Genomic DNA, 23,771 nt, shown 5'->3' with positions numbered 1-23,771 from the left:
CTCCACTTGGCCACGCTGGCTTTCCCGAGTCCTTCCCCACCAGGGCCTTTGCCTGTGATGTTCCTTTGGCCAGGCTCCTCTTCCCTTTTCCCTTCGCCTTCTAAAGGCCTCTTCGTCCGTAGATCTCAACCCGAGAACCCCCTCTCAGGAGGGAGCTTAGACTCTCAACATGAGAATTCTTTTCTGACGCAGCTAGTGCTGTCAACTTCTCTCTAAGCAATATTTTGTTAACATCCCACAAATTACAAATTCCATCTAAGCACCGTATTTAAGCCGTGTCTCACAAACAAATCAATTAATTTTGCAAGAGTCACGAAAAAGGACACAAGCAAACTTTGTAAGGTGCTGGTAACGCTCCATGTCTTGATCTGGATGTTGATTATACAGGTGTACATTTGTAAAACATAAAATACTCTGTACACTCAAGACCTGAACTATATACGATACTAGAAGACAGGCATCAGTACCTTTTTTTGTAAGTGAGAAATCTAAGGCTCAGAGGAGTTGACTGGGACATATACACCCACACCATACACTTGGCAACTGAAAGAGCCAGGAATTAAACCTATGCCATCAGAGCCTTACAGTTTGCACTCTACCACATATAATTTTATATGTACACATAAACATACAGAGAGAGAGAGAGAGAGAGAGAGAAATTGAGAGAGAGACAAACAGAAAGACAAACTCAATGCAGTACATGTTTAACATGCAGCATTAACAAAGTATTCTCCTATCCTGATTGATCTGTTTTACTCCTCAGTAAGCTCACCTTATTTCCATCAAACAGACAGAGGCTAACATGTCTGCTGAGCACCTGGATGCTTGTTCCTGGAAGAGGAATCATTTTACAGCTCCAGAGGGTCAGAATGAATGAAACACGACTTGGTATTGACTTAATCTGAGAAAAAAAATCGGTTATAGAAACAGGGTTTACTTTATGACTTATAAGACCAATTCATTTTCAAAGCATTTTTAATAAATACTTTAAATGCACACAGAATAAAAAAGGATGAAAGAAAAACATTTACACATAAACATATGCACACAAGGAAGGTTTCAATAGTCCATTCCACTTAAATAAAAACCTTTGGTAAAATTTCCATAAATCTTTCTATTTGAAACATTTGCACTGGGGGGGGGGAGGGGTAAATGCATAAAAATCATAATGAAAAAATAGTACAACTAGGTAAAACGTATGACCTGATCATGGAATCAGTGCATTCCAGGTTCATTCTTACAATTCATTCCTATATAACATAGGTAAGTATAGAAGGTCACCACAGCATAGTAACCAATGACACCTGACATTAATATCCGGCTGGCTCCTCCTCGTTTTAATTCCAAGCATTTACCTACATTGCTTCTTGGCTTCTCATACAGATGCTTTGATAGAATGCACTGACCATTGGATATGATATTCAGTTCTACTTCACAAGTATAGTTCAGAATGTCAATAAATAAATTGGCACTCTGGTTTCTTATTTAAAGACATCTTTGATTCTTAACATTCTGCTTGATGGTCATGAGCCTTTCCATTTAAGTAACATTTTTTTTAATGTTTATTTGTTTTAGGGAGAGAGAGAGAGAAACAGAGTGCCAGTGAGGAAGGGGCAGAGAGAGAGAGAGGGAGACACAGAATCCGAAACAGGCTCCAGGCTCTGAGCTGTCAGCACAGAGCTGGACACGGGGCTCGAATTCACGAACTGTGAGATCATGACCTGATGCGAAGTCAGACGCTTAACCGACTGAGCCACCCAGGAGCCCCTCATTTAAATAACTTATATCATTGAAAAAAATAAGGCAATATCTAACAGCTTGTCACATTTTCAATTTAAGAAATAAGAGCTGAAGGGGCACCTGGGTGGCTCAGTTGGTTAGGCGACCGACTTTGGCTCAGGTCGTGATCTCGCAGTTGGTGACTTTGAGCCCCGCGTCGGGCTCTGTGCTGACAGCTTGGAGACTGAAGCCTGTTTCGGATTCTATGTCTCCCCCTCTCTCTACCCCTCCCCTGCTCATGCTCTGTGTCTCTCTGTCTCTCAATAATAAATAAACGTTAAAAAAAATTTTTTTAATAAAAAAAAGAAATAAAAGCTGAATATTTAGTTCTCTGGGTACAAGTTCATAAAATTAAATGCCCTTCATGCAGGTTCTAGTACACTAAACAGACCAAATGCAACATTATTATTGACTTGAAATAAAAGACACTTTATACACTAAGGAGGTTCCAGGCAAAGTTCAGGTTGAGAGGAGAAAATTCTACACCACTCTCCCCGCAAAACCTAACCACGCTGGGTCCTCTTATTTTTCCCTTGAGGCTCTGAAAAAGGGAGGGAGAGAGGGCAGAAGGTCAACGGGAAGGGGGGTGATGTGCTCTAATGTGGTTCAACTCTGCTAAAAGGGAGGAGGCTAGAATTAAATATAAAGACTATTTCCCACTTCAAATGCTCAGAATACCAGGAATCTTTTACTCCAAGCTCTCCCCAAAACAAGTATAATCATAAAAGACTTGGAACTTCCTCATTCCAAGTTACTCCAACACTTACTGAGTTATCATGTGCCAGGCACTGTTCTAAGCCCTTCACACATATAATGTAATTCAGTAACCCTATGTTGGAACTATTATTATTAGCATTCCCTTTTCTTCAGATGAAGAAATTGAGGCAAAGAATGATTCAGAGAGATACCTAGTATTATTTCCTTTGTAACAACGGGAGAAGAGAGCAACAGAGAAGATAAATAAAATAAAGTCAAGATAACAAATCCAAGTTTTGTCTTAGCAATGAAGTTATCACTGAGTGTTTAAAAATTAAAATACAGAAACAATTTTTTTTAATTTTCAATACTGCATTAATCAATTTACATGTTATTCACATACTTGCAACCATGATAAAATCTGGAAAGGTGTAATTTTATTGATAGCGACCATACTCACCGTGCCTGCTTTAGCATCCCACATTAGATCTCTGAAGGCCAGCTGTGAAGGAGTGAGCTCTGGCTGTAAGAAGTAACTTGCTTGAAATTGATTCCCTGCAAAACCAAGTTTTCCTTTATTTTCTTACAAAGAAAGGAATGAAATCCTAAGCCAAAAATCTATAATGCTATGCCACAAATTTAGGAAACAGACATCCAAAATGCCAAGCTACCTACTGGAACTTGCTTTCTAAGGCATATATGCCAATGGAGATTTATTTATGTGTAAAAAAAACAGTAGAAAATATAGAAGCACATAAGGGCTGATCTTAAAGCAGTTTTAAGAAAGATCTCAGTGGGTTAGGGGAGATGGGCTAGATAGGAGACGGGTATTAAGAAGGGCACTTGTGGTGAGCACTGGGTGTTCTATGTAAGTGATGAATCACTAAATTCTACTCCTGAAACCAATATTGTACTGCATGTTAACTAAAATTTAAATAAATAAAAAAAGAAAAACTCCTGTTACTAGAGTACATCTCTGCAATATAGCTGGTTAAAAAGGAGAGCTTCAGAAAAAAACAAAACAAAACAAAACAAAAACTTTTAGGCCAGTAACATGCCCTGTCATGAAGATGATCCATTCAAATGTTTTTGTAAAATGCAGAAAATCTGTGAATACCTTTTAGAAAAATATATAATCATTCATTTCGTTTCTTAAGACAAAATCATTTTCATAGTGTTCTCCCATACATTAGTTGTGAAGAATACCGATTATAAAATCATTTATTCATTTGAGAAATCATTTCTGAGTTCCCACTGTGTGCCAGGCACTCTGCTAAGACCTGCAAATACTCACAAAGTATGTGAGTCAGAGAAATACAGCCCCTGCCCTCATTAGTTTACAGTCGAGTGGGGGAAATAATAAAAACAAAATAAGTAGAAGAGGGTAAGTAAAATAATTATAAATTAACGTAGGTCCATAAAGCGTGCTCAAGCGGAAGGGTGTAGGGGGCACCTACATTAGTCAAAGGAGGCCTCTCCAGGAAGGCGGAATTGCCCCTGGGATGGATGCAAAGGATGGGAAGGAGCTGCGCATTCAGGGAGGGCTGAGAGCCTTGCAGCAGAGGAACTCAAAGCAGCCCTTCCACAGATAACACAACACTTCAGGCTATACAGGAGATCCTCCCCAACATTATTTCTCTTTACCGAGCTTACGGGCAAATGTTATCAAGTACAGAGAAATCCAAGAACGAATAAGAAAATGGAAATGCGAGTGGATAATAGCTCTTCAGAAAAGTCTTTCTGTGAAGAAATGGAGAGAAAGGGAGGCTTTGGCTAGAATGAGGGAGGGTGAGAAGGGCTGGTTTTCTTAAAAGGTGCAGGTATCAGGTGTGCTGGTACTATGACGAGGGAAGAAGCCAGTGTGGGGAAGGGCGGCAGGCTGCAGATACACTAAAGGGCTAACAATTAAGAATCATTGTTTTTGAAATAAAGCAAAGGGACTAAAACCCAGAGCACACAGGCTGGCGGCTGACAGGGTCAGGGATCCTTCCTCCACTGTCACAGGAAAGATGAAGGAAAAGATGAGCACCAAAGAGATGTGATATTCAACATCCTTTTAAACAACTCGTTTTGGCTAAAACCAGAAAATTAATCCCAAAGCCTGACTGCTTAACTACAAATTTGTGGTGGCTCACAGACGCGCGTTACCTTCCTCCAGAAGCTGGAAGAGCATGGAAGGCCTGAACCCTGAGGGAATAGCTCCCATTGTGGTTAGCACATCAATAGTGTTTATCTGCTGGAGACAGTAAAAGCCAAAATCAGTTGCTTGTTTTCATTCCTGTCTCCTCACCTCTATAATACTTTCTCTTATTGCTATAGCAACTACAACCCAAAGTAGGAAAACACAAACATGCAGACTTCCGTGGACAAATACAGCAACTTAGCCCCAAATTCCTGAGGATGCCATCATCGAATCCTGGCCTCTCCCAAGGACCTAAGCCCTACGCAGTGCCCAGCTCTGAGCTCCAGACCAGCTGTTTCCTGTACATCTTTCATCAAAATGTCCCTCCTCCTGTCCTGCTCTACAGCGTGCTGCCACGTAACAGGTGAGTTAACGTCGCAGACTGATACACACTGAAGAATTCATGTCTTTTTTTTGTATATGTGTACACACACACATACATACACGAGTACGTCCATGTAAGTGATACGTGGTGTAAAAGGTCAGAAAGGATATTTACTAAACTATTAATGGTGATTCCTTCTGGGAGGAAAGGAGTGGATTTTCACTTGGTTATGTAACTTTTTAAAATGATAGGAATAGGGGGGGCACCTGGCTGGATCAGTCAGTTGACTGTCCGACTCTTGATGTCAGCTCAGGTCATGATCTCGTGGTTTGTGAGTTTGAGCCCTGCATCTGACAGCCTAGAGCCTGTTTGGGATTCTCTCCCCCTCCTCTCTCTCTGCCCCTACCCTGATCATGCTCTCTATCAAAATAAATAAACTTAAAAAAAAACTTTTAAGGGGCGCCTGGGTGGCTCAGTCGGTTGAGCCTCCGACTTCGGCTCAGGTCATGATCTCGCCCTCTGTGGGTTCGAGCCCCACGTTGAGCTCTGTGCTGACAGCTCAGAGCCTGGAGCCTGCTTCCGATTCTGTGTGTCTCTCTCTCTCTGCCCCTCCCCTGCTCATGCTCTGTCTATCCCTCCCTGTCAAAAAGAAATAAAACATTAAAAAAAATTTTTTTTTAAACCCAAACTTTTTTTTTTAATTTTTTTTTTTTTTAACGTTTATTTATTTTTGAGACAGAGAGAGACAGAGCATGAACGGGGGAGGGTCAGAGAGAGGGAGACACAGAATCCGAAGCAGACTCCAGGTTCTGAGCTGTCAGCACAGAGCCCGACGCGGGGCTCGAACTCACGGACCGTGAGATCATGACCTGAGCCGAAGTCGGCCGCTTAACCGACTGAGCCACCCAGGTGCCCCTAAAAGCCCAAACTTTTAAATGATAGGAATATGGATAATTTCTCACTTTTTTGAGCTTTTTAGAATTTTTCATATCTACTGGAATTTAATATCTTTACCCAAATGATAGAAAACTCAGGCAGAATCAATAAGAAATAGTTGCAAGCCCTCAATTCTACTCTTCTTACAGAAGAGGCCTAATGAGACATATTACATGAACCGTATGTTTTATGCTCTGTACATTTCGTGCCCTGTACCCTGTTTAAGATCCAAAGCTATCTTCTAAAGTCTCCATCCTGTTTTGAATCCGAACTCTATCAGAACTATTAGGTAACAAAACAGGACATCGTTTAACAGGACAGGCAATACCAACCTCCGAGATAGCTTTTCGGACAGGATTCCAATGAGAATCAGTTCTGGGGGAGAAAAAAAAGCAAGATGAATGCACAGACAGCCCACGACTATTTACGCAATTAGCATCATTAATCAAAGAACAAAATATTTAATTGTCAGTGAGTTCTAAAAACTTAGAAGTCTCTAAAAGAAACCGAGATAGAAAAATATCATGCACTAAAAATAATCACAAAATTAAAGTAGTACTGAAGCAAACAGTAATATGAAAAGCCCAGTTCTCAAAATGCAAGTTGTCTCCATTTCAAGAGATTCTTGAACTATTTACAATAGTAAAAATAAAAAGTTCCTTAAACTCACTTTGATATCCTTTCCCACCTTTTACCTTTGTTTAACTTCTGCCCCTTCTGCTGTTTGGTCCCCCACCTCTGTATCTTCTTCGCTGCCTTCTTCACTTGAGTCTTGGCCTTCTTCTTTATTATAGGGCTGAAAAATTATTGAAATATCAAGTGCTTTTTATCTCATGCAAAAATCAACCAATAAAAGACTTTCAGAAAGGCTCAACTATTGACAGGAATGTACACGGTGGGTATAATAAGAAATCAGTGGGAAAACTGTTTCAATACATTGTTGATAGCTTTGCTAGTTGAAAAAATTCCAAGGATAGAGGTAGAGAGCAAGTTTAATCAAAATAAATTCCAGATGGAAATTATTCCAATGGAAACAAAGAAGACAGAAATAAAAGAACTAGAAAAGAAGAAAATAATCTTGAGATGGGGAGGCCTTTCCAATTACAATACCAACTCCAAAAATCATAAATGACATGGAAATACTGACAGACTTAGCAACATAAAAGATAAACATGGTTGAAGGTCACCAAAGAAAATCTCTATCACAGATTTCCAAGGGTTAATACCCTTATTCTGAAAATATTACAAACCTCTTATAAATCACAAATTTTTAAAATCTTAGAAGAACGGCCAGAAGAACTAAAAAAAGGCAATTTACAAAGTAAAAGTAGAGATGGCCAGAAAGCATAGTAAATGATGCTCAACCTCACTGGCAGCACAATGAATGCAGATAAAAACCAACAACGAGCTTCTTTTTGCCTTACCGCCATGGCGTAAAGATTGGGGGCAGCCATCACAGGCACATGCGTAGGGAAACAAGTACTCTCAGAGGCTGGGGACGGGAGTACAAAGAGGCAGAACTTTGCTGAAGGGCAAACTGGCACATTAAATCAAAATATAAAGGCGTAAACCTTTTGCACCAGCAATGAACACCTAGGACTTTATCTGAAGGGGATAAATCAGACGAACCTACAAAGACGTCTGTGTAGATTGATCACCACATAGGCTGGTACCTACTGTCCACCACTTCTTTTGTAACAGAATCCCTGATTTTAGCAATGAGCCAGCTAGAAGTCTACGTATTCCAAACCCTGCTTGCAGCTGAGTGTTACCAGGAGACTCCATTCTGATCAAGGAGATATCACTGGAAGTTTTTTTGCGTAAATTCCAGGAAATCGTCTTAAAAAGATAGCAGCTCATGCCTTTTAGTCCCCTTTCTTCTTTCGCTTCCTGGAATTTTTTTAAAAGATCTAGCAGCCAACTTAAACTAACGAGATAACCCTTGGAAGGGCTGCCTCCCACTTAAGTACAGAGCGAAATATTAGATGGGGTGTTCAATATGCTTTGATTGCTGGCCTCCACACTTCTTCCACGCGTAAGAGAAATATGCTTCTACCTTATTTAAGCCACTATTTGGGGGGTCTTTTGTATCTCATAGTGGAAGCTAATCACAGCTCCGTGCAACATAGTTCTCATAGGTTGGAAACAACATGAACATCTACCTGAAATTGGAATACTATGCTACCATTGAAAAGATGATCTAACTTGAACCGTGCAATACAGCAGCCATTGCCATGTGGGACTACGGACACTTGAAGTGTGACCAGTTCACACGGAGATGTGCTGTTTGGGTGTAAAACACACACTGGAATTTGAAGACTTGGTATGAAAAAAAAAAAGGAAAGATTTTTTAATATTGATTATAGGTTGAAATGATAATATTTTGATATATTAGATAATATAAATATGCTATTAAAAATCACCTGTTTCTTTTTCTTTTTTAATGTTTATTTATTTGAGAGAGAGAGAGTGGGGGGAGGGAGAGGCAGGGAGAGAGGGAGAGAGAGGATCTCAATAAGGCTTCTCTGTGCTGTCAGCACAGAGACCAACATGGGGCTCAATCTCACAACCTGAGCTGAAATCAAGAGTCAGAGGCTTAACTGACTGAGCCACCCTTTTTTAGGTACTTCCTTTTTTCCTTTTTGTAAATGCATGTCATATAATAAATATACATATATGATATATATACAATGAAATATTAAAAAGAAAAAAAATATATATATATATATTTGGTCTTTTTTCCCAGTTCTTGGCAAGAGTTCCTAAAACTCTTGGAATTTCCTGAGTGACAGGAATGTCTGATGTTATTCCTCATAAGTCCCTTTCAATCAGACTTGAGTTTATTCTTGAGGTAATGCGGTGGGGTGGGTGGGGTGGGGGGCAGGGTGCCAGGGTGCCAGAAGAACCAATCATGTGATTAGAAGGTTGGAACTTTCAGGGTACCATCCCACCAGCCCTCTCACCTTCGGGGAGGATAAAGGAGCAGGAAACTGAATTCTATCACCAATGGCCATTTAATCAATCATGGCTATATAATAAAACTTCCATAAAAACCCCGAAAAGACAGGGTTTAGGGAGCCTTCCAGGTCGGTGACCACTTTGAAGCGTTGTACTAGTGGGCGTGGGAAGTCTGGAGGGGGGTGGTGCCCAGACCAGAGAGGGTACGGGTAGGAAGGTCCAGGTGGCACTCTCCCCATGTCCCAATACCTTGCCTATCCGCCCCTTCCATTTGGCTGTTCCTGAGCTGTAGCCTTTATAATAAACTGGTAAACACAAGGAAGGCATTTTCCTGAGTTCTGTGAGTCCCTCCAGCAAATTATCAAACCTGAGGAAGCGTGTATGGGAACTGAATCTACAGCTGGTCGCTCAGAAGTACAGGCCCCTGGGACTTGTGACTGGCATCTGAATTAGGGCAGCTCGTGGGGTGAGCCCTTAACTTGAGGGGTCTGCGCTAACTCCAGGAGTTAGCGTCAGAATTGAATTGAATTGTTTGGACACCTGGTTGGTTGCAGAGAGCTAGTGTGGAAAAACAACACATATTTGGTGTTAGAGAAAAATCACACTATTAGTGTTAGAAATGGCGTCAGAAAACAAAGGCATCTCAGTGTGGTCATGAGAAAACTTAAAACCGCATTTCTAGTTTGCATTATTTTTCCATTGGACAGCACCGACCCAAACACATATCTCTATATATTGGCAAAGAAAATGACCATGCTATATAGTGAAACATTAAAAAGAAATAGGTTGCAAGCATGTATATAGCATGTTTACCTCCTAGTAAGGGATCATATATTAGCGGAAGTTAACCCAAAGTTAACTGTGGTTTCGTTTGACAACAAACAATAAGCTCCTATTAATTTTTATGATCAGCATTAATCCACAAAGCACTTTCATTGTGTCATAACCAAGGCCTTACCTGCACAACGGCACTGCACAGGTCCCCATGACTGTTAAAACAAGATTTTGCCAGTCCCTGTCCCTCTAAAATTAAAGTAAATTCTGTATCAACTCATTCACCGGTCGACTGATAAAAGAATAGAGCTTAATATTTTATTAAAAATGCAAGAAAAGTTTTGAAAAAAGGAAGAATAAACAAAAAAGACTAACCTCCAAGTAGGTTCTGGGAATGAGACCTTTGTTTCCTTTGGTATTCTTAGCTATCCACCAACCATCAGGTTTTTTTTCAATTACAAGGAGAATTTCTCCCTTCTTAAATCAAAACAAGTAAAAAATGCTAAATTAAAATTTACCCCTAACTCAGGAATTATCCACATTGAAACTACTTTCAAAAATAGAATAGCATTTAATTTTACTATTTTACTACCAGGTAACATTGACAACATAATCTCACATGACTACTGCCTGTAAATCATAAGTTATACTTATTTTATTAAAATAGATTGAGTCTTTAAAAACGATACCAGGAATATGTAATATAGATATATAAAGTTTTCTTATTCTGTTAGGTATGCATAACTATCCTTAGGTTAGGTTCTAGTCTTGTTTCTACCTTAAATGTAAGGTCCCCAGCTTGCTGAGCAGTAAAATCTCCAATAGCAATGTATTCTTTGCTTGTGGCCTGTTGCTGGGATTCATGTTCCTGTTTCTCTTCGTCTTCTGTTTCTTCTTCGTCCCCAGTTTCTTCACTTTCTTCTTCTTCATCATCATCCTCTTCTTCAGCAGAATTGTCATCTTCTTCTCTTTCAGGAAGTGCCCCAATTCTGTGAAAAATAATTCAGAGATAGGGATTACTTGAAGTAATGTGTAAGAACGGATCAACATAACTTCTACATTTAGAAGATCTTGCCCATATTTGGAAATAAGTGCATGTCCCATATCCCTTATACGTTCTATTCTGTTCTTTGCATTCTTTTTTCTTTTTGTGCATATTTGAACATTTTTTTTCTCTTTGGGTTCATTGATCTTTTCCTCTGTTGTATCCAATTTTCTGTTAAACCATTCAGTATTTTTTGTTCATTTCATATTTTATAAATTTGAGTTTCAGAATTTCCATTTGGTCTCTGTTAGTTGCCATTTCTCTGCTTGATTCCTCCCTATCCATCCAAGCTATCCATCTTTTCTAGCAAATTCTTTAACTAATTGAAAATAGTTGTTTTAGAGTTCTTATTTGTTAATTTTTGCATTTGGGTCATCTGAGCTTCTACTGATTATTTTGTCTCTTTATTATAAGACATTTTCCACCTTTTTGAATCTGTATTTAATCAGACTGAGAAATTTCTCAGCCACTATTTCACTAGACATTTTACAGTTGTACAATGTTCATTTATTTCCTACATTTGAATTTTCTTAAAATACTCTGCCTTTTTCTATTTCATCCTTATTTTCTTCTATTTTTAACATATTAATCGTTATTTAGAAGTCCTTATCAGCTAACTATATTATCTAGTCAGATCTAGGTCTGCTTTTAGTTTTGTTTTGTTTTTTTATTAGTGGACATTGCGGATGAGACAGTTTGAGACTTTGGATTATGTCATCTTCCTTTACAGAGTGTTGAATTTTGTGCTGTTACACACTTAAATTATCATGTTCCTGTTAAGGTCTGGCTTTCGGCCTCGAGTTCTACTTCAGTTTTGTCTTTATTTCAAATCACAGTTCTTAGTATTAGGGCGTTTTCCTTACTCCTAGAGCATGGGCCTTCTGTGATCTCTACTAAATGCCTGAAGCATTCACCACTATCTCTTTACTCTAGCTAGGTACTCACTCCAATATTTTTCCAAGACTGTTTGACTTCCAGAATCTTTTAAGCTCTCAGTCTCCTAGCAGGTGTTTTCTGCCAATGCTTCTGGAATCATGCTCTGTGTAGACCAGGATTCCATTCAGATTTCTATAGTTGTCTCTTGCAACACCCTCCTCTCTTCCTACAAGTCCCACTGGCCTTGGCAACTCCAAAATTTGATCTCTGCCTCCTGAGCTCAGTGACACTGGTGTTTTCTGTTTAGGCTCTACCTTCCTGCACCACAGCCCATAAGTTTTCTCAGGGAGAGGGTCTGGGTAAATGTAGGACTCACTTCTTGTGCTTCCCTGTATTAAGGACATCAGCTGTTTTTGTAGATTTTGTCCAGATTTTGTGGTAAACAACCACAGTTGTTTACGGTAGGAAGGTTAAGTCCAAAACCAGCTACTTTGTCATTCTCAGTACTAGAAATCAGTGAAAATTCTAGAATCCTTGTATCTAAATCCTTCAGCATTTTCCCCAGGATACAGTGTAAAAGTATGGGAGCGGCACATGAAGAGTCTAAATAGTTAATTGTTTTCCTTCTTCCTTTCCACAACTGGGTTGGTTTGTTTATACCATCAATTTTCTTTCTGCTTTGTAAAAGCTGTTATTAACATCCACTAAGGCAGAAAAGCAATGTATGTTTCTACCTCTAATATTTTAAGTTTATGAAGGAAGGAAATATGCAAATAATCCAAATAATTTCTTTTTACATATCAACACTGACATTAAAGCATCATCCTTATTTTCTAACACATGTTTACTTAGTTGTTCGGATCTCTCCTTTGTCTCCCTAACTAAATTGACTGACTCCTACTTCTTGACATCTTTTATGGGATCTAAGACTTTCTACTATACACAAGAAATACATGTCAACTGATTATACTTGTCATCACCATTCATTTATATGTATACTCTTAATAGGTCTTTATTCTGAGTCAGACATTAAAACTGTTGGTGATAATGCCTGAGAGAAAGAAAGTAAAGAAAGAGGCATACTCAGTTATATTTTCTCTATTTATGGACACAGCAAGCTCCTGCAGTTGGTGGGTAAGCTTATCCAAAAGACTGTGTTCATCCTCTTTTTTCTGATTGTAGTTCCCAATAGGTGCCGGTTCATCAGCCTATGAGAGAATATAAGTTTATTTCACTGAAAAATTTCTTTCAATTTCCTATTATATTTATTTTAGAAGGAAAAAAAAACACTCTAGTAAGTTCTAGAAGACAAAGTAAATGTTAACACGAGACTAGGCCTACCTTAGAATAATATTAAAAGAAATGTAGATTATTATGTTGAAATGTAACCCAGATGAAAAAACAAAATGATACTCCTTGGTTTTTTGTTGTTTTCTTGCTAGCTAGAAAGTTTGTTTTTGTTGTTTTCTTGCTTGCTACCCTCTATGGTCAGTAAGAGCTAGGTTCCAGACAGAAGATAGGCTTTGGAGTCAAAAAGACATATGCCAATCCCAAGTTCGGAAACTGACTGGCAGTGAGACATTGAGAAAGCTGCTTCACTTTTGGGAGCCTCAGTTTCCTCACCTGTGAAACAGGATACTTAGATTTTTAAATTTAGGGTCAGCCTGACTCCTAAATTCAGGAGTTTTATGTCACTGGAGAATTTCAGAAGAAATGCTCAGATGCAGTAAAGGAGATTCATACACAAGCAGGGAGATGACTTTTAGATGCCCTCCATTTTACATGCTCTGTGAGACCCTGGCCCTGGACACTGAGCTGAATGAAGCTCAGGCTCATACTAAAAGAAAAAACCCTGAAGGGACTTCCAAGAGTAAATTCTAGCCTTGGCTGTTTTCTGCAGAGTCACTGACATTAGAGCTGCCGTGTGATACAAGAAGCTTCTTTAGCACTTACGCTCCGGGCCAGATTATGTACTCTCCCCACAGTGTAATTAAAATGAAAACAACTCTATAAGGGAAGGGAAGCAAAAAGAATATAGAAACAGGGAGGGGGACAAAACATAAGAGACTCTTAAACACGGAGAACGGACAGAGGGTTGCTGGAGGGGTGGCGGGAGGGGGATGGGCTAAATGGGGAAGGGGCGTTAAGGAATCTACTCCTGAAATCATTGTCGCACGATATGCTAACTAACTTGGATGTAAATTAAAAAAATAAAAAATAAAATAAAATAAAACGAAACGAAATGAAGTAAAATAAAATAAAACCCAAAAAACAACTCTAGCCTGTAAAACATAAAACTTACGCAATGCAAAAATAAAGATAACTTCTTCCTCGATCTTCTGAGTCCTCAGTGCTGGGTAAGTTCACCAAAGCTGAACTCTCCTCAGCATTTGGAGCCCTGGCTTTTCTGCTCCAAAGCACACCCTCAGCATGCCGGCAGGGCGAGTCAGCACGGGCCGCAGGTAGACTTCACCACCGCTAAAGCAAACCCAGGAACTTAACCACTCTAATGAATTCCCACTTCACGAAAACATCGGGACAAAAACAGGGTTGGCTTTTTTTTTTTTTTTTGGTAATATTATAAACCGTAACACTTACTTTGTTCAATTTTTGAAGAGCATCTTTATTTTCATCTATCGCCTGTTTTAATTGGATACACCTAAATTTTCAAAAAGAAAGGAAAAAAGTATGAATTTTTCTAATGTCAGACTAGACATTATTTCATGGAATCATACGTAAGTCTTTAAGCGGGCAAGGCGATTAGCTATTAGATGAATGATGTTAAAAAATTCACCTGTAACTGCCTTCCTACCCACCGGCTTGGGTGATACTCACGTGCTCTAAGGTACACAGGTATGACAGCCAAGGCTCAGAAAGCTTATGTGACTCTGAGCTTCGGTTTCCTATCTCTAAAATAAGGAAAGCACTGGACTTCAAACTGCTTCTTCAGCTCTGAAGTCCCATGAACTGAGGGCCTAGCCGAGAAGACATGAGTAATGGCGATAATATCCAAGTTTTACTGCCCACCAGGCACGGTGCCAGGCACTTCACAAGAGCACCACCTCCTTTGAGCCTCGTACCAGCTCTCACTCCGGTGGAAGGAAGTGAGGTTCTAAGGGGCGGCCACAGCTAGTCAGTGGTAGCGTAACACGCGAGGGCAGAGCTTAGGATTCTAGAGCCGGCCTCGTCCCACCACGGCACATTCCCCTTTTGAGCGTCGCCTGTGCAGACGGGTACGCTGTTTTGATTATTCCACAGACGGCTCATGTAATTTGGCTTAAGTCTTAGACCCAAATAAGAAGGATAAAAATGACTGAAAATGGGCTACATCTAATAGCGAGGGTTATCGAAATTCAAATGCTTTCTCAAACAATAACCTACAAGAGCCAATATTTTTTATGTGCTTTGAGTAATTGTTTTTTTCTCACAGAAGCTAATGACATGAAATAAGCAGGAAAAAAGGGGACAAAAATCCTTTGTGAAGGAGGCAGAAACGAGAAGTGAAAATATCAAACTGCGGTTGACCCTGTTAGTTACTTACCCCATCAGGGTCTATGCTGGCGGGGTCGGTCCCACACTGACACCTAAGTGCTCAGGACCCATCATGGGTGGGGTGGGTGTGTGGCCCAGCGCTGGCCGACAACACAAGAAAGAAGTATGTTGGGCGCTGTCTCCCATTTTATCCTCCCTGGTGCAGCACGTAAAGAATCCTTCACCCTTTCTGTTTTTAGATGCTGATGCTTGGGGACTCTGTAAAGGCGAAGGGAGCCATCGCCGACTAGATGAGGATGACAGAGCACAATGAGAGCAAGAGCTGGGCCTTGAGGACCTCACGAGCCACTCATCCACCGTGGGGGAACCTACTTCCAGACTTTTTGTGCAATGAGATTGACAGTAGAGCCCCTAGTTTTAACAGGCACCCTGTTACTCAGACTAAAAGGATCCTGAGACCTAGATTCAAAAATTTCTCTTCACCACCTCCTGAAGCCCCACCAAAACTGATGAAACATTTTAAAAGGTAATAAACCCTGAATGTAGGAGAATGAGAGAGAGACCACCTGTCAACAAGACATTTCAACAAATTTCTGCCGCACGGAAAAGAGATGGAAGCATGTTCTCGGAAGAGGCCCCTAAGAGGAAAAAGATCTGCCAAGGAGAGGATGCCACGATTTGGGTCAGCAGGTAGGAAGGATCGGGGAGAGAGGGGTAATTAAAGTGCGTCTAAGGGAATGTATTATGAAGTTCTACAGATGAAGACATCCACAATGGCTGGGATTTGCTTTATATATTAATTATGTTATGTCATTTTGTATTATGTTATGTTATATTAATCAAATGATATCCATAGCATCTAAGCTATAAAGGCAACCAATCATTTTTTAATGCTTATTGGGGGGGGGGGGGGGGGGGGAGGGCAGCGAGAAGGGGAGGGGCAGAGAGAGAGGCAGAGGATATGAAGCGTGTTCCGCGCTGACAGCAGAGTCTGATGTGGGGCTCAAACTCACGAACCATGAGACGGTGAGATCATAACCGGAGCTGAAGTCAGACACGTAACCCACTGAGCCACCCAGGTGCCCCTAAAGGCAATCAGTCTTAAGACAATCTAAGGGCTTTATATTATTTAGGGAGAGAGTAAAGATACTGATTAAGTTTAGATTTAGTTAAGGCCTTTTATAAGAAGTCTGATTTTTTAAAGAGTCTGTTCACAGAAAATCTGAGCCAGCTAGCTTCCCCTCTCTCTTATCTCACCCCCCTCTGCTGTCCCTCCTTACCAGAGGATTCATCTCTAAAAAACAAAATGAATGAATGGCCTGGGGAGAACTACAGCTGCCAAAGAAGTTTCCTGTACGCCAGGGTTAAAGCCCACTCTATTCTGGCACGGACACGCCTCAGCTTAACAGTTAGTTCCCAGCCCCCTGAAATTCTCTGCCCACGGACAAAGAATTTCACTCTCATTCAGGGGATAATACTGTAGGGAAGAGACCCTACATATACAATAGTACAAGAATCCTGGACTGCCATCTAGAATAATCACACTAGTCCCTCATTTCTTAAATAAAAATGAATAACCCAAGGACCACCAGATACATTAAAGAAAACCAGCAACATGGATGGTCAAATTTAAGACTAACTGAAATTAAATAAATAAATAAGTAGTTGGGAGTCCAGAAGAACCAAAGACAAGAGAAATCCCCGGGTATAAACAAAAAGACAAAGAAATGAAAACTATTAATGGGGAGATAAGAGACCAAGAGGAATAGTCCAGAGGGTTTAGTACCTCACTCAAAGGTTTTTCAGGAAGCAACAAACGGAAGTAGAAAAAAAAATCTTTTAGTAAAAGAAAATCTCTCAGAGCTTATGAGAGACAAGACGTTTCAAGTTGAAAAGACCCACTAAGTGTTTAGCAGGATAAAAAACAACACTTAAATAGGTTGTGATGAATTTCCAAAGCACCAAGGTGGAAGAGAAAAGCCCCACACAGGTCAATCATAAAGGAATATCATCATGGGGCCCCTGGGTGGCTCAGTCAGTTAAGCGTCTGACTCTTGATTTCGGCTCAGGTCATGATTTCATGGTTTGTGAGATCAAGCCCCATGTCTGATAGCACAGAGCCTGCTTGGGATTCCCTCTCTCTCCCTCTCTCTGCCCTTCCCCTGCACCCATGCTAGCATGCACGCTCTCTCTCTCTGTCAAAATAAATAAATAAACATTAAAAAAATAAAGGAACTATCATCAAACTTATTCACATCGCTGAATGCAAAGAAAACCAACAATGTCCTCAAAGGTTTAAGTAGAAATGATTTTTATTTTATAACCAGACAATTAATCAAACATAAGGGCTAACTGACGTTCTCAGACATACAAATGTCAATGTGAATTTTTTTAAAATATATGAAATTTATTGTCAAATTGGTTTCCATACAACACCCAGTGCTCATCCCAAAAGGTGCCCTCCTCAGTACCCATCACCCACTCTCCCCTCCCTCCCACCCCCCATCAACCCTCAGTTTGTTCTCAGTTTTTAAGAGTCTCTTATGCTTTGGCTCTCTCCTACTCTAACCTCTTTTTTTTTTCCTTCCCCTCCCCCATGGGTTCCTGTTAAGTTTCTCAGGATCCACATAAGAGTGAAACCATATGGTATCTGTCTTTCTCTGTATGGCTTATTTCACTTAGCATCACACTCTCCAGTTCCATCCACGTTGCTACAAAGGGCCATATTTCTCAATGTGAATTTTTAAATGATTGTGACAGGGATCTCTTTAAACACAAAGAAGACTATTTATAGTTACTTGGGTTTAAAAATAATTATCAGTTGGGGCACGTGGGTGGCTCAGTCAGTTAAGCCTCCGACTTCAGCTCAGGTCATGATCTAGTGGTTCATGAGTTCCAGTCCCACCTTGGGCTCTGTGCTGACAGCTCACAGCCTGGAGCCTGCTTCACATTCTATGTCTCCCTCTTTCTCTGCCCCTCCCCAACTCATGCTGTGTCTCTTTCTCAAAAATAAACATTAAAAAAATTATTATTATTAGTTTATTAAAATAAAATTTAAAAACCCAGTCTTCCCTGGGACTTCAAATTCAGCCTATAAATCTTATTCTATTTTAAAATCTAGTAAGGGTGCCCAGGTGGCTCAGTTGGTAAAGCGTTTGACTTCAGCTCAGGTCATGATCTCAGGTCACAAACCCATGGCTTGTGGGTTCGAGCCCCGCATCAGGCTGTGTGCTGAGAGCTCAGAGCCTGGAGCCTGCTTCGGATTCTGTGTCCCTTTCTCGCTCTGCCCCTCCCCTGGTCGTGTTCTGTCTTTCTCTCTCTCTCAAGAATAAATAAATAAACACAAATTTTTAAAAAACATTAAAAAAAAAGTAGATACTATATAAGTTTAAAAAATAAAATAAAATCTAGTAAAGCAAGTATTATCAGCTTCACTTTTTCTTTATTATTTGATTAATTCAATTTGAATTAAACAATCTTAATTAATATAGTTAATTAAATTCCCTTCAACATTTTAAAATTCATTTTATTTTGCTTTTAAGAACTTTGAATGCCTGAATTAAGTAAAACTTTTTCAAATGATTCAATGAATCCTTTAATAAAATGAATTTCATGTTCTTTTGAATGTTATACACACTTCTAAATACCCAAAATATACACATTATCTTAATGACGTCCTAAAATTGAATACAAAAGTATTAATAGTCTAATTTGACCTAGTTCATCATGTCTATGTAATGTTAAACTTGATTTAATTTTCAATTCCTCCAGGGTTAAAAGAAAAAGTCAGAATAAAACAAAAAACACCCAAGAGAACAGTTTTCCCATGTCAAGGGAGTTAAGGTCATTATCCTAAGCAAGGTGGGATTCCTTAATAGAATTTTCTGACCAGGTCCCAGGAGGCTACAGGAGGCCAAGGATCTACCATAATTCTGCCTCAGTCACTATCTTGAATCTGAGCAGTTTTTATAGCTGCTGTCGCAACCTTAATCCATTACTCAGATTTAGGTTAGTTTTTCTAGATCCAAGTTATACCATGATCTAATTCTTCATTTGATTGCCTGCATCTCCACTGAGACTGCAGGGAATTTCTCTCTGACTTGAGTGAATTCTGCCTTTCTCAGTGGTCTTCAAACATTTTTACGGCCTGCCCACTTTAATGTCTTACAGCAAAGTAATGTCAGACGTATTAACAAAACCCTGTGAACAAAACCCTGTGAACAAAACCCTGTGAACCCTCACCTATATTAATAAGTATCTCATGGTATGATTGTGAAAATTAATCAAGAAAAAGGTTTTAGAGTGTGGACCACACTGCTTGGTCCGTACAGAGTACAGAATAAATGTAAGTTGCTGCTTTTTAACAAGTGTAATTCTCTATTTAATCTTACCATTCCAATATCTACACCTGGGAGATACAGATACTTGCAAGAGATATTTTTAAATACGTTTTGGAAAATTTCATTAGTTATGACTCCAGTATTATTTCCCATTATTATTTTGACTTTTGAGAAACTGTACAATAAAGGAGTGAAAGAACATGTCAAACAATTTCTATGCTATAAATCCTGCCCAGTGAAATGTAAGTGTGGTTTCTGGAAAGCTTATATAATTTAGTGGGTTTTACCTTTGGTAAATATCTCGCCTTTTACTGGCTTCTAGAGCTTCTTTCAATTGACTCTCAGAAAGCAAGCCATCAACCTACAATAAACAGAGACTGTTAGATTATATTGCTAAATACTGTACGACCTCAGGAAATAAAATTTCAATTCTTTGTTCCCAAGATTTCACAATGAACACTTTTAAACATATAATGAAGTTGAAAAAATTTCACAGTGACTCCCCATCTACCCCTACCTAGGTTCTACCATTAATATTTTACTATACCTTTTGATCAATCCATCTGATTTTTTAATGTATTTGAAAGCAAACTGCAGTCATGAATACACTGCCTCATAAATGATGTACCACAGGCATCGCTAACTAGAGTTCAAGGTTTGGTATAAAATTTATATATAAAATCTTAAATATACATTTGCTGAGTTTTGGCAAATGCATACACTCAGGTAACTCTAACCCCTATCAATACACAGAAAATTACCATTACCCCAGAAAGTTCTCAGAAAGGATGTATTCTCTTGTGTCACCCTTTCACACGGCGTGTTTTTGAGATACTGCCATATTGTATCATTAGTTTATTCCTTTGTTGCTCAATAGTATTGTATGACTATGCCACAAGTTTGCTTATCCTCATTCTTCTACCTTACACATTGACTTAGTATTTTCTCAACACCTTGTGTACCTTTGCCAATGTACCCACAAAAGAGGCACAGATTTCTTTCGGGTTCTTTTCTAAAGATGACGCGGGGAAGGCAACGTGGATGCAAGAAGAGAAATTCACTAGCTTCTTCTCTCCTCCTCCTATTTTGCATCTGAGTGTTAGTTACGAAATGCATAGCTGGTGACAGAGTCAGTGCTAACAGGCGTGACCCAGATGGGCTCTTGATTACTTGTCCATGGACATCAAGTTGGAAATCTGTTCATGTTTTGCTTCAGGTGTCCTCTGTGGAGACAGATCTTCCCTATCAAAGAGTCCTTCCCAGACACTCGGGCTATCAGAAGACTCCTGAGCTAAGTCTTCTCTAGGGTCACTAATCTTTGTAATTGTTTTGTTTGTAATTTGTCTTTGTTTTAGTAATAATTTTTTGTAATCTACTTCTGAAACTTTCCTGGTTCTCCCAAGACCTCACTAAATTTAAAATCAGATACAGAAACATAGTAAGCATCTAGCCAGGGCTCAGTTTAAGTCAAAGCCTCATCAAGTTTTATTTCCACCAGAAGAGCATGTTGCTTTTATTGTACGACTGTAAGTCCAAAAGTCACTTATATCCATCAAATCTGTTGTCCTTTTTTAAATTTGTATTTTTTAAAGCTCATTTATTTATTTCGAGAGAGCAAGAGCAGGGGTGGGGCAGAGACAGAAGAAGAGAGAATCCCAAGCAGGCTTCGCACTGTCAGCGCAGAACCCCATGTGGGGCTTGATCTCACGAAGTGTGAGATCATGACCTGAGCCCAAAACCAAGAGTCAGATGGTTAACCAACTGAGCCACCCAGGCACCCCTCTTTTGTACTTTTTAAATGGGAGTCCACAACTGGACCAAATATGAGCACTCAGTAAATCTCTTATCTGTCAAAGATTAGAAAATAATTATATTCAGTAACAGATCAAATGAAAAAAAAGTAAAATTATCAAAGCAAAATAAGAATTTTAGAAAATAACAAACCATTAATTACTACTTACTTTTTTTCTTATTTTTTAAAGTTATGCACATTTGGTGTAAAAATTATGAAAATATCAAAAAGTATGAAGAGAAACAAAGGGGAGGGGCAGAAAGAGAGAGAGAATCCCAAGCAGGCTCTGCACTGTCAGCTCAGAGCCCTATGTGAGGCTTGAACTCACAAACCATGAGATCATGACCTGAGCGGAAATCAAGAGTAGGACGCTTAACTGACTGAGCCACCCAGATGGCCCTTCTTCAATCTTTTTTCTATATGTATTATACTTAAAATAATTTTACTGAAATACTGTATATTCAATTTTATATTTGATATTTTTTCTAACTTCACATTTTATCACAAATATTCTAACACACTAAAATCTTTTAACAAAATTTTAATCATACTATTTTATCCCATCATAAGTTATTTACCCATTCCCCTATTACTGATCATTTAAGTGATATCCAGTCTAAGGAACACCGTGATGGATACTTTTATACATCAATTTCTGTCCCAATCTTTTTATTATTATGTATGGCAAGTCCCTGGAAATGTAATTTCCCAGCCTAGGAGCATGAATATTTGCCACATCTTGTCAAATTGCTTTCCAGAAATGTTGTACTTTATACTCTAGAGCAGTGTATATAAGTGCCTGTTTCATCACACCCTCCCCAGTACTGACTATCGTGATTTTTTAAAAATGTTTGATATTTTATTTACAGTTATGTTATTTTTTAAGTTAACTTCTCTCATGTTTATGGCTTCCCTGTATTTCTTCTTCAGTTCATGTCCTTCACTCATTTGTCGGAACCTAATATTTTCCTTACATATTAGGTCTATTCTTTAACATCTATTTCGTTTGGAGTTCATGTGACGCAAAAACGGCTTCCACTGGAAAAAGGCTCAAAGGTAAGGAGGCATGGAGAGTGGAGGAAAGCGATGGGCGCAGAGATAGTTGGAAATGGTTATTGTTAAGTTTAACTTTGGAAGCGAGGTTGGTTAAGGGAGTTACTATGTTGGAGAGTGGTTAAGGGAGTTATTAGGCTGGAGACTGAGATGTGAGGGGCAGGGGTAAGGCGCTTAGTCGATGGTCAAGATTTTCGGGAGGTTCAGCTTCCGGGGGTTGGACTAGGAGCAAGAGGGGTTAGAATCGGGGTTTCGCTTCAGGATGTTGGGGTGGAGGAGGGAGCGCTACAACTCGGGAAAGTAAGTGGGTTGGGGTAGGCTGCCAGGATTAAGGTACACCCCAGATCTCGCCCGCCACTAGAACCCAGGCTGCCTCGTGGTGCCCAGGCCCCCGGCTGGACAGCCAGACGCTACCTGTAGCTTCAGTTCCTGAGTGCGGCGCTGCAGGGCCTGCAGAGGATTACGCGGCCGCCTAGCCAGCATCTCCCTCGCCTCTGCTCCGGGCGCCCTCCCGGTCGCCAGGGAAACCACGGCGGCGGGTGGGCCGGTGACGCAATCACGGCGCGCCCGCCTCTCAGCCCTGGAACCCGCAGGCGAGTGGAGGAGGGAGGTGGAGGTCGTGCCCTGTCGCAGTAGCCACCCCTCCGCGCCGCAGGTCCTGGGCTCTCAGGTCAGGCCCAGTGCCCAGTAGTTCTCTTTTGCCGGCCAGTTCCACAGGACGTGGGTGGAGGTGGGGGAGAATGCTCCACGGCGTCGGAAACTACATGTCCCACAATACCTCAGTGTTACCACGCCAATGCTGTTGGGGGTGTCGGTGTAACGGCATTTGTTCTCTCATAACCAGTTTTGCTGAACTAATCTTAAGGCATAATTTAAGCGTCATAAACTCTTAAATTAACAGCAAGGGTAGCTTTCCTATGTGGCCTACACTGTCACATCAAAGGACAGGTTTTATATTCTTCGCCGTTTGGGGCGTTGCTGGTTTCATTTCACTTTAGTGTTGCACGTTATCACGTTGTCCATCCTGAGTTCTGTGAGGATGGTGATTTTGTCTGTCCTACAGCAGGTACGCGAGCGAATATTATGATCTCCATTTTACTCTTCCTCTCAGAGAGATTGTAATAACATTTCCCCAGATGGTTCTGAATCCTTTAAGTCCAGTTCCCAAACTTTGCACTAACTACACCGAGTACAAATGATGACATGAGCTCACTTTGCAAAGGATGAACTTCACTAATATAAATGAATGCTCTTCTGTACGACGAACAAGTTGATTCCACAGGTCCAGCTACTATGCTACTTATTTGTGTACTTTTTTCTTCAAATATACCTAGAGAGAAATGACAAGTGCCCACCTCACTGAATTTTCACATTGAACCCACCTTCAGGTAACATCACCCATATAAGGATGCCGAACATTACCAGAACCCTAGGTAGTTCTCCCTTCCTAATCCCTACCCACCTCCACTGCCTATGTCCAAAGTAAACACTATACTAACTTGTAACAAACACTTGTTTTGCCT

At 40.0% G+C, this 23,771-nt stretch overlaps 1 protein-coding gene across 5 annotated transcripts in view; it reads right to left on the bottom strand.

Moving 5' to 3' along the window:
* NPHP1 (nephrocystin 1) overlaps positions 1-22,777 on the bottom strand; it is a 58,783-nt gene extending 36,006 nt beyond the window's left edge. Inside the window, exons 1-11 of one of the 5 annotated variants that reach the window (XM_042982033.1) lie at positions 22,663-22,777; positions 19,691-19,764; positions 14,170-14,230; positions 12,655-12,779; positions 10,429-10,639; positions 10,026-10,127; positions 6,614-6,714; positions 6,251-6,293; positions 4,624-4,711; positions 2,936-3,030; positions 773-901 (exon numbers count right to left, since the gene is read on the bottom strand). In XM_042982033.1, the coding sequence (XP_042837967.1) occupies positions 773-901; positions 2,936-3,030; positions 4,624-4,711; positions 6,251-6,293; positions 6,614-6,714; positions 10,026-10,127; positions 10,429-10,639; positions 12,655-12,779; positions 14,170-14,230; positions 19,691-19,764; positions 22,663-22,731 (1,098 nt within the window). In that variant the 5' untranslated portion in view covers positions 22,732-22,777. The remainder of the gene's footprint in view (positions 1-772; positions 902-2,935; positions 3,031-4,623; positions 4,712-6,250; positions 6,294-6,613; positions 6,715-10,025; positions 10,128-10,428; positions 10,640-12,654; positions 12,780-14,169; positions 14,231-19,690; positions 19,765-22,662) is intronic. The other 4 variants (XM_042982034.1, XM_007082356.2, XM_007082357.2 and 1 more) reach the window with 4 other exon arrangements.
* Between the last annotated feature and the right edge of the window lie 994 nt (positions 22,778-23,771).

The sequence above is a fragment of the Panthera tigris genome, chromosome A3 (genome assembly GCF_018350195.1).
Source record: "Panthera tigris isolate Pti1 chromosome A3, P.tigris_Pti1_mat1.1, whole genome shotgun sequence".
NCBI lineage: Eukaryota > Metazoa > Chordata > Mammalia > Carnivora > Felidae > Panthera > Panthera tigris.
The sequence above is the reverse complement of the archived record's forward strand: the minus strand, read 5'-3'. Positions and strand labels throughout refer to the sequence as shown.